The sequence below is a fragment of the Pinus tabuliformis genome, chromosome 2_2, assembly GCF_031772625.1.
Source record: "Pinus tabuliformis cultivar Carrire ecotype Pingquan chromosome 2_2, CPIR1, whole genome shotgun sequence".
In the NCBI taxonomy this organism is placed as follows: domain Eukaryota; kingdom Viridiplantae; phylum Streptophyta; class Pinopsida; order Pinales; family Pinaceae; genus Pinus; species Pinus tabuliformis.
Genome location: NC_142300.1, coordinates 280,400,217 through 280,411,204, shown reverse-complemented (window position 1 = coordinate 280,411,204; position 10,988 = coordinate 280,400,217). Strand labels below are relative to the sequence as shown.

General features: G+C 37.0%; 1 protein-coding gene across 5 annotated transcripts; it reads right to left on the bottom strand.

Annotated features, from left to right (window-relative positions):
- Nucleotides 1-883: 883 nt before the first annotated feature.
- Nucleotides 884-8,603, bottom strand: LOC149192401 (Haloacid dehalogenase-like hydrolase (HAD) superfamily protein). Of its 5 annotated transcripts, none has more exons than XM_089404582.1 (5): nucleotides 8,316-8,603; nucleotides 2,560-2,644; nucleotides 1,766-2,292; nucleotides 1,448-1,654; nucleotides 884-1,346 (listed from the first exon to the last, which is right to left on the bottom strand). In XM_089404582.1, the coding sequence occupies exons 3-5, from the start codon at nucleotides 1,886-1,888 to the stop codon at nucleotides 1,059-1,061; spliced, it is 618 nt and encodes a 205-aa protein (XP_089260708.1). In that variant the 5' UTR covers nucleotides 1,889-2,292; nucleotides 2,560-2,644; nucleotides 8,316-8,603; the 3' UTR covers nucleotides 884-1,058. The 5 variants fall into 5 exon arrangements, with proteins under 5 accessions (XP_089260708.1, XP_089260707.1, XP_089260709.1 ...); XM_089404581.1 differs by having other exon boundaries at nucleotides 2,603-2,644; XM_089404583.1 differs by having other exon boundaries at nucleotides 2,618-2,644.
- Nucleotides 8,604-10,988: the final 2,385 nt, after the last annotated feature.

Below are 10,988 nucleotides of genomic sequence, written 5' to 3'. Positions count from 1 at the left end.
CTCATACGTCATGCTTAAAAGGTTGAGAGAGTTCAAGAATAGTATGGGCCCATGGTTATTTCTGACTTTTGATCTCATGAGATAGACCGACTGTGATTCTTTCAAAAAGGTGAAGGATACAATGTTAGATTATGGTTAGTGAGAGGGTAGATCTTACTACTAAGATTATGGACCTTATCATCTCTTTTTGTAGCTTTGCAGAGATGGACTAGTCCATCATATGTCATATGAGAGATTTACGAGAGGTAGAATTCCATGATTGAGTCCATAAATATCATTATTCCAAAAAATAAGTGCTTTGACTATATGGTACATCAACAAAAACCTTATTCACCACTTATTAGCAAGTAAGATAAAATTACACATCCTTACATTGCTGGGCTCACTCGTTGAATTTCAAATACTATGGTAATAATGGGATAAAAATAGACTTTGATGCAAATTCCCTTCTCACTCACATTGATGGAGAGATTTCACAAACAAAGATGCATCAAGACAGAATTTTGGGACAAGTAGATTTGAAGGACTATAATAGATATGGGACTTGTAAAGGCTTATGCATGGTTGGCAAATCATGGAACAAAATGCCCTCCGCACTAGCAGATAAACAAATTAGATTGAATATGGAGGAGAAGATGGAAGCAAGAGCAATAGCAATAATGCTAATTTTGATTAATCAAATGTATGAATTAAAACAAGCATGCCTAAAGCAGCCAGGCACTCTCTCCACTGTGTATATATGTGTGAGAAATAATTTAAAATTGAACCACCATGCATGTGTTCTGTAGCCTCCGAAAACGGCAAATATGTGTCACAATCGCTGCCTAACCAAAGACGGAAATACAAATATATATACAAGTGAAAATGCAATAAGACAAATAAGTATTCAGAAGAAGAAAACCCAGTTATGATAATCAAATATTGTGCTAAAACGATTCAAAATTATGCTTTGTATAAGCGTGTAGCAAATATATTTCTAGAAATGTAAATCTGCGAAAACATGTGTAAGTTGTTACACATGAAACATGGGCGTGTAAAATCTGGTAGGCTATGAAATTTCAGGACTCATTTTCGATCCAATTCTGTGCAGTTACTAAATCAGGCAGTACAGGCGCACCCGATTCCCTCCAAGTGGCAGCATCAGGTGTCTTGAATCTATCCAAAAGTAATGCCTGCATGCCCATGTTTCTAGCTGGTAAGTAGTCTTTACGCATGCTATCACCAATGTGCAAAACTTCATTTACGGGAATGTTTCCAGCTTTCTGCAGGGCTATTTCATAAATTTTAGGATTAGGCTTCTCCACGCCTTCAATACCGGAGAATACCCCAAAGTCCCACTCTGACCCCTGCCACCATGAGATAACAAAATACCACTGTCATAGAGTGAGCTTGCAACTTTATTTTGCTTGAACAAAAGGGATTCCATTATTTGAACCTGAGAAATTACCTTATTCATACCCAATGCAGGCAAGATAACATCCGGATAACGATATTCTGAATTGCTTACAATCCCCACGAGAAACCCCTTTTTACGGGCCCATCTCAAGAAAGGCACTGAATCCTGGAAAACAGTGTATGGTGCAGAAGAACCAAATGAAGAATAAATGCGTCCAAAAATCCTCTCAAAAGTTTCTTCGTCGTATGAATAGCCAGCCTGTTTAAAAAGTGATATTAGTCTTCACCAGCATGAACTGTAAATGCCAGGAAGGCCAACTATACCTGAGAAGTACATCAAAGTTAAGAAGAGAGATTCAAAATTACGCACCTTATCAAAAGAATCTTTAACACATTTCCTCCACCACTGTACATTAGGCATCTTTGCAGCATGTCCAAAACATGGGTACTGTTTTGCCATATTAGTATATGCTATTTTAAAACCTTCGTGCATGCGCTTATAATCTGGGCAAGGCAACCCTACAGCTTTTGCAGCCAGACAATAGTAATCTCCAAGTTCTCCTTTATAAGCTATTAACGTGCCATTCTCAACTTTGATAATAACGCCATTATCAACCCAGTTAAGAACACCTTTGATTTTCAACAGAGAATAATCTGACACAATATAACAAGAAAGCCCAAAGGAAAGACCGAAAACAAAGGATCTGTAACTCTGTTCAATGCATTTGTTGAAGTCAGATGCCGAACATTATAGATCAGGTTTCTTAGTTTCAAAGGCTCAAAAACTAGACCAGTGCTGAATGTACAACTGCAGTGATAAAATATTCTAAAAGCATGCAACTTGGTCCTAGAAAAACTTTTCTGCCTTGTTTCTTCCACGCTGCACACATATGTAGCCTGCAAACAGAACAAACCTTTCTCATGTTAGAACCACATGTTTGCATGGATTTCACTCATGCACCAATTTAGCTAGTTACATATAAATATTCAAGACTATAATTATGAACTACCGTACAGGCTAGAAACCTCCTTAAGCAACTTAAAGTTTAAACACAGCCTATCACACGCAGGAAATACCTAACAAGCCTGGCAAGATAATAAGCAAGTTCCTGAGTAACTATAGAAATTGTACAATTCAGCTTTGAAAAGATGATCTAATAGTACGTTGATCAAATGCAAATGACGATATAAATCAAACGGAACCAACTTTGTCGATAACAACCTCCTCAAAAATCAAAGGCGAGGAATCCTGAAAAATAGCATTGTGTTTCTCTCAGATTAACTTTACCAATAATAAGAGAAGCATTAAACAAGAACTCTACTCAATATTATTGCTGAACCTATGCACGGAGAGGGATGGATGTAAACCTATTTCTTTGGTACTGAACAGAATATCATGTTGAAAAGTATAAGAAAAAAGTACATCCAATAAATGCACCAACAAAAGCTAGGTTGCTTCACCGCCCAGTTTGATATGTAACAGGTTTCTGTCACATTACTAGAATAAAATGAAAAAGATTTGACATACCACAGTGAAAAATAATAATAATAAAATAAACTAACATGGACCCTCTTTAACACCAAGTCTTTTGACTAGAGGTTTCTGTCTTGCTTTGATATCCGTAGCAATACTAATGAAACTGGGGCTAAGATGGATCGCTGCTAGTTTTGACTAGTCCGCAAACACAATGAGACTTTATTCCATAGTCATACATTACCCTTTAACAAAAGAATTGTATGGGTTTTTAAACAAATGATAAATCCAATCAATAGCATTCCACAAAAAAGGGATCTTTCATAATTTCCAAAAATACTGTAATCTTTGAATTTCTGTATGTAACTCTGGATCTATGAAGTGTTGAGAGATCAAATCCTTCAAAGTGCAAATCTTTTTTTTGGATGTAAAATTTGAAGAAAAGTTTAATATATTTAGATAAAATAACAATAATATAACAGGGCATTACAACATCTCTTCCATATTGAGCTGGAGAGCTCTCTGTGCAATGATTTATAATCAAGTAAGGTTTTATAATTTATGATCTACAAAACGTGCCAAATGTGCTTTCTTCTACTGCATTTGAACTAGAAGAAATGAACTACATAATCCATTTAACTAAAAGATACTCAACGTAGCAGCTAAGGTCTTCTTGGAGGCACAACGATCAAGCCCGAGTTTGTATGATAGCAAGGAAGTCAAGGAAACACAGGCATCGCTGCTTACCCCATGCCTATTTAGTATTATCCAAGAAAACCAAGCCAGCTGAAGGCAATGCTCCAAAGGTTTTTGTTGTCAAGTAGAGAGATTCTTCCTCTCAACTGCAAGCCAGGGCGAACAGATTGCTCATTTTCCTGTAAGGCACTCACCAATAGCATATCTTCTTGCAATACATTCCTTTGAATTCATACCATATATGAATATTTAGTGTCCAGAAATAATTAACAGATCCATGGACAATAGTATGCCTTGATGGGGAAATGACATGTTAGCATGCATGAAACTAAGCTGTTTGACAAATTCTTCACTAGAGAACCCAGGAAATAAAATACAGACCTGAATGTGCTATGTAATATCAAGCCATTTGGTCTACTAATACCTTGGCAAATCAAGTTAGGCTGCTTGGGCATGTCATAAGTTGAAGCTATTCTCTCGCAAATGTATTTAAAGTGGAGACAACAAAGTCACCCAACATGGCTCAAAACTTAATGCTACTGAGCTACGTATGTAATCCCTAAAAATAATCTTTCAAAACATCTTGTAAACCATGGAGAACCAGGAATTTAGTGATATCCAGGACATGTTCAAGAAAATATCATATAGCAATGTCTAGGTCTTTCAATCAAAGGGCAATCTTTTAACAAGCAGTATTCATTGCATTGTTGCTAATAAATGACGTTCAACATAAAGGAGAACAAAGGTAGGTCTGTTATTGTCCCAAGACGATGCGTTTGACAGGTTAGGCTGCTTATATAGTTGCCCTTATAGGTTTGGACGAATTTACATGCAACAAGAGAGAAATGAATTGTAGAGTCTCGACCTCTAATTGTGAGCTGAGACCCAATTTAAACCTTGTTTCTAAACTTCTCGTTATTTATGTCTCACCTTGCAGTTGAATTATGCTTTTATCATTGTAGGAGGTTTTCATACAAGTATGAGGGCAGAAAAGTGACGTTTCCAGCAAAAAGCATTGGCATAGCAGTTAAGCAGTGGAATCTTCCACTGATAAATCTACCAGAACAGTCCACTATTGATGGACTACCCATTTTGGATGATTACAAGAGCTGAAGCTATGATATTGAGTCCCAATCTAAGGAATCAATGGACTGCCCATTTTGGATGATTACAAGAGCTGAAGCTATGATATTGAGTCCCAATCTAGGGAATCAATATATCTCCTGCTGATCCCATTCTTTTAGACCTTTTCTAAGCAACATTAAGTTAATAGAATGTTATTTAGGCAATTAATTTTGAGACCAATGCCTACAGGCTCTAAATCTGGAATCGATACCCTCGCATCCACATTTAAAGAAAAAAAAGGAAATAAATAAATATGGCTATCATCTATAGTGATGTTACCCTCAAGCCAAAAGAGTATCCATCTGCCAAGAACCATAGTAATGTAGTTTATGATTGCCTCTGGTGGATTTAATTTCATCAAAGATGATTAAAATGCAAACCCTCAACCATTCAACAAGAGTACAGAGATCATCTATTCTCTTCTTCAGAAGCAAAGTGCAAGAAGAGACAAATTATGTAGCACATTCGTCATTTCCATGTCCTTTCCACCCTTGTAATTTCTAGCATAACCCATTGACGCTGAGACCATGATGACACTGGCCTTTTAAAGGGGGTGTATGAAATATGAAGGGGTCTTATGGTTGTTGCTTACTATAATGCAGAATCGTCAGTATAAACCCCAGGCCGTAGAACCTCCAGTATAGACCCCAGCATGAAGGACTCGATTCTCTTGAACAGTACGAAGCAACTAGAAGCAGCATTACTACAAAAAATCCGAACTCATCCGGCGGATGTTTTTTTCACGAGACTACTCCAAGCAGAGTTATCTGAAGCTAAGCACCTAAAGTATGTCTCAGAAGAAGGACCTGAGAAACATATCATCCTCTCTTTTGGTGCATCGAATGGATATTTTGACTTTGTTTTGGGTTTGACTGAATGCCAGTGTGTTTCTTTGATGGAAAATTATAGTTTTCGGGCATTTCTAAGCTCTATAGCAAGATTTTTCATTTCCTACTAAAAGGAAATGGCTTGAGAAGATTAATTAGAACTAAAAAGGAAATACCCTAGCATTGGTGCAGAATAAAATGACAATGCCGCGACCCACCTTCTAAAATTTTAATATGTTAAGAATCAAGATAAAGAGAGGTAATTGTTTCTATGACAATATCATATTTACAGTATTTTTATTTTGTGTGAATATGGATCTCTCCTTTTATCTCTCTTTATAGCGGTTTTTATATTAGGTCTACCATACTGTGCTGTAAAGCAACTTGCTACTCTCTGTGTAATCAAATACCTTATGACTGTGACATAATCCATAGCTTAAACTTATCAGAAATTAAATAAGTTGTTTATTATCTGGGATCTTGATTTAATAAAGTTAGTTGAAATATTTATGTATATGTTACTGGCATGAAAATTTGGCGATAAAATAAAATAAAAAAATCAGCTTATCTTTGTATAGAGGTACAACATCCCAGTTTTGTTTTAGTTTTCACAGTCATAACCCCCAATTCAATCCATGATCAATTTGACGGTAGTGATTTAAGGATTAGAACTTCCCATACTACAAGGAACTCAAATCGAAGGATAGAATTATTTTCAAAATAAAGAAATCGTTTACATAGATGGTATACTCTAGAGCATGGACAAGTGACATGTAAGCAGTCAATGGATTTCAGTTGACAGTTAGTGAAGCTCACCACAGAAGTCAATTTTCAATCATTAAAGCAACACTTCATAAGGCCTCTTTGTACTACAGAAACAGCAAAAGAAAATGATAACAGGGAACCCTAAGGATTTACTGAGGATCTTTAAGATCCCCACTTCAATCATTATTTGTGTATATTTACGTCAATGGCAAAAGGAGAGTCTGTGCCATGTACAGAAACGACTAGTAAGAAATAAGATGGCCCAAAAAAACCTCTCTTATGGGTAAAACCCCACATAGGGAACTATACATTTTTTTCTATTGAGAGATTAATTATCTACGACTTTTGCAACTGCAAAGAGTAGACCTTGTACACTCTAAGAACAATATGTTACCATCCTAACCATTTGCACTTTATTTAAATCAGTGTTTGTTCATTCGTGTTTCTTTGCCTGCATTGCATGGCATGTGCGCACTATGACTAGGTACTAAAACGTAGTCCATTGCAATGAGCTAATTCATGTAAGGTTAGGGCCTGGCCTTTATTCAGGGCATGTTGAGGTTGATTAACAGGCTTGGACTATTCAGTGCCTCCCTCCTAATGGATTTTCTTGGAACTTTTTTGGGGAGAGTAAATTGGAGAGTTTTATGGATTACAAGTACTGTGAGAGCAAAACAGTAGACGGTTAGTGTATCATCGATCCAAAAATTCCTAGGTTGGACAGACCTATAGTGACAACTGCAAAGAGTGGACCTTGTACACTCTAAGAATAATATGTTACCATCCTAGCCATTTGCACTTTATTTAAATCAGTGTTTGTTCATTCGGGTTTCTTTGCCTGCATTGCATGGCATGTGCCCACTATGACTAGGAACTAAAACGTAGTCCATTGCAATGAGCTAATTCCTGTAAGGTTAGGGCCTGGCCTTTTTTCAGGGCATGTTGAGGTTGATTAACAGGCTTGGACTATTCAGTGCCTCCCTCCTAATGGATTTTCTTGGAACTTTTTTGGGGAGAGTAAATTGGAGAGTCTTATGGATTACAAGGACTACTGTGAGAGCAAAACAGTAGACGGTTAGTGTATGATGATCCAAAAATTCCTAGGTTGGACAGACATACAGTGACAACGTGGGTGCCTACAAAGCAGAGTTAAGTTTGAGCCCTAAGCTTTTCCATCTAAAAATCAAAATCAAATTTCTAGAGACTGAGATGGACTGAGACGCAATGCTGATTTAGCATCAGGAGAGAAAATTTTGGTAATCCATTTCATGTTCGGTAATTGGGTCACGGGTGATCATTGCATCACCAAAAAAGAAAGAATAAATAAACTTCATGAGATTGACTTTCTGGTTTTTAGTAGGCAAAGAAGGGACCTGAGATGTATCTCTATGCTTATTAGGCACCCACGTTGTAACAGTCGATATTGTTGAGGGTAATGATGATCCCACTGTAGCTACTGTTGAGGGTAATAGCAAGCAAAGAAGGGGCCTCAGATGTAACTCGGTTTACTAGCAACCCAATTTCTAACTGTAGATATTATCGAGGGTAATGGTCTAACCGTAGCTAGAACTGACGGTAATGGCGTATGGTAATGCTGATGACCCCATTACTGCTTTTGATTTCTGTTTCTTGCCCTTTCTCATTTTCCTTTTCAGATTACTCAAATTTATGGTTCTCTTAATTGCAAACTCAACAAAGCGTCAACTAGCTTGAGCAGATTCAATACACCACTAGTACTCTAACCATGGAATGGCAGGATCGCAGAAGCCCCTAAACCATGCCTCCATCCCTATTTGCCACAGCCCTGATGGAACCACCTCGATCTGATTTTGCTTCATTATTGAGGGAAAAACTAAGTTGACTAAAAAAGAAAATTTAGCATGTTATGCCTCTGGAAATTAACCTCGATGATATATAACAAAATGGGCATTCTAATGGCGTGAACAATTCGAAAGAAATCAAGAACAGGAAAAAAAAAAAAAAATGGCGTAAAGAATTTGAAAGAAAACCAGGATGAGAAGGAAAAGCATTACCTGCTGTAGCATTCAACTGTATCTGGCGGGGCTCAGATTGATGGCTGAGGCAAATAAATCCACCACTGGTATGGAAGGAGCGGAGCAAAAGAAATGACGAGTAAGAATCGGTAGCTAACAATTTAAATACCCAAAGCACAGCAGTCCCCTTCTCCAAGTAATTGATGAATCTATGGACGACACCAAAAACCGGGGGAGATGTCTCCTTTGCCTCCAATTCCACCTAATCAGCGTAAACCAAAGACCCATTGGTCCAGGCTCCACCCCCACTCAGCCCACGTGGATGAGTTTGTAGGGCCATTTAGCTTTCAATCTCCCTTGAATAATGAGCAAATCTCAGAAAACTTCGTTAGGGCCACGTTTCATGTGATTCGGAAGGCACATAGCTCCCTCCGTTTTGGCAAATTAATTTGGTTTTGCAACTTTTAATGGTCCCCTTCAAAAAATAATATTCTTATCATAAACATTATATAATATGCATTATAGTTTTATAGATTTCTTATTAACCTATATAGTTAAATTATCTTTAAAGTCCTTGGGATTGGGTGATAAGTTTATTGACAGATACTTCTACCATAATGTGTCAATTAATCATTTCACGTCATTGTGTCTAGTTTTGAGCTTGGGCGAAGGACAAGTGTATTCATCGTTACGGGTGGGATGGTAATGGGGCTTAACACCCAGCGATGAATAGGAGAGGTGTAGGTATTAGAGGTCCAGTGTGATCCTATGGTGATGATAGTAGCATAGGAAGTCAATGAAATATGAATGTCTCTACTACCTCGTTAGAAGCATTGGAAGTCAATGAAATAGGAATGCTTTTCCTATGTCATGGGAAGGGATAGAAGGGATGATGATGAGTATAAGTGGGTTTTAAACTGAGATGTTCTAAGCAATCGAAGAAGCAAGCTAATTTCATAGGACTTAGCATCTTTATTTGTGTTTGTTTAGTTGGGATTACCTTTTTCTTTGTCTTTCTCGTTTTGCCCTATTCTTGTTGGATTTTTGTTGGGTTGTGTCTTGGCCTAACCTGTTGAGCTATCTCTAAGGTTAGTGGAGCTATGGTGTGAGCTTCTCTCCCTATTGTCAAGGAGGTGTTTGGAGAAAAGTCATGGATATGGGGACACTGATGGCCACTCAGAAATGTTGGCAAGGGATTCTGAAGGTATCAAATGCCAACGTTTTTCTCCCTTCGATTCTCTTGTCCAATGGCAATTTTATCAAGCCACTATTGCCAAGTATACAAGTGCATAAAGTGGTTGGTGGAAGTGGGCAATAGATTGTCTTGTGTGGGGTGCAATGTGGTTTGATTATCTCTTGGGTTGATTTATAACAAGGCTATGAATTCCTTGAATCCATCTAATGGGATGTTACTCAGAGAGATAAAGCTAAAGCTCAACCTAACAAATGTGTCATACCTCACTCCCCAGGCATTGGGGAAGAAAGAGTTACTTTACATGCGCAACAATGGTTCAAACGATGCACACCTCCTAAAACTCAAGAAATGGTCAAGGATTTAAAGAAATCAATAAAGCAAAGATGTCATCAAACTTCCACACAATAATTAAATACCGAATTCTAGGATTGGGTTGTAGATTTGGGCTTCTCTAAGTCACATGACAACAAATTATTCTTGGCTATGGAATTTTATTGGTCGGGCAAGACTTTGGTTGTCATCACATTAGAAAACCAAAAGCAACAGAAACCAAAATATGTGGACAAGGTAAGAATACTAGAGGTCAATTCATTATGCTACGATAGGTTGCTTTCAAGCTTAGTTTTGAAGTCTATGTAAAAGGCTCAAGTAGAGAAGATGAAACGATAGAGCTCATGGGTATTTTTTATTCACAGGGCACTAGTTGGAACCCAATAATCATTGAAGATGAACCAAAGTAGGAGTAGCCTATCAAAGAGAACAAGTCAAAGACTTTGTTTCACCCAAGCCCCTCTCAAACCCATGTCAGCTTGATTTTGTTATCTTGATTTTATGACATGTTTTTAAATGGATTTTCGTTAGTGCTTTTGTTTCATTCTAATGCTCTTATGGAGCTAAACTAATATGATTATGGGAGACTACATATGAATGTTTATGACAATAAGAAGAAGCTTTTGAATGGTTATATGAGGTATGATATTTTTTTGTGGCAAACCACAGACCACAAAGTATGTAATTCCTTTTGTGTTATACTAATATAGAAGTAGAACAACTCAAAAAAAAAATATTATTGAGGTAGTATAAAGTTTTGTGTATGGAATTAAGGTTAAATGTTACTTAAAGGCACATGATCCTACTATGTAACCTCAAAGATGACAATACAAGATATTGATCTTTTTATGAATACTATTTATGTTAAAACGATCTTTTTCAATATTGGAATATGATTTAAAACTACTTATGATTAACTAGGAGCTCCTCTTTCCTGGATATAAGGAAACATGTTAATGGCCCAAGACTTAGAAGCACTTCATAAGAGTGAAAGTTTGTCCTCTTACAAATTATTGAAGGGTTATTTCAAGTAATCAAGTCTTGTTTCCACATAATGATGCTACTACACATTACAACCTTGAGATTGTATCAACATAATCTAAACCAATGGGCACGAGTAGTGTAAACATTTTCTTACTTAAAAAAAAATTAAGAAAACAAAACCAAACCTTTTAGATAATATTAAA

Bases quoted from the DNA above. Each gene is read 5' to 3' on its own strand.
- LOC149192401 (XM_089404582.1), bottom strand. From the start codon at position 1,888: ATGCACGAAGGTTTTAAAATAGCATATACTAATATGGCAAAACAGTAC. The intron at 1,655-1,765 runs GTGCGTAATTTT...CTTTTTAAACAG, and splicing joins TTAAAGATTCTTTTGATAAG to GCTGGCTATTCATACGACGA. The intron at 1,347-1,447 runs GTAATTTCTCAG...TCATGGTGGCAG, and splicing joins CTGCATTGGGTATGAATAAG to GGGTCAGAGTGGGACTTTGG.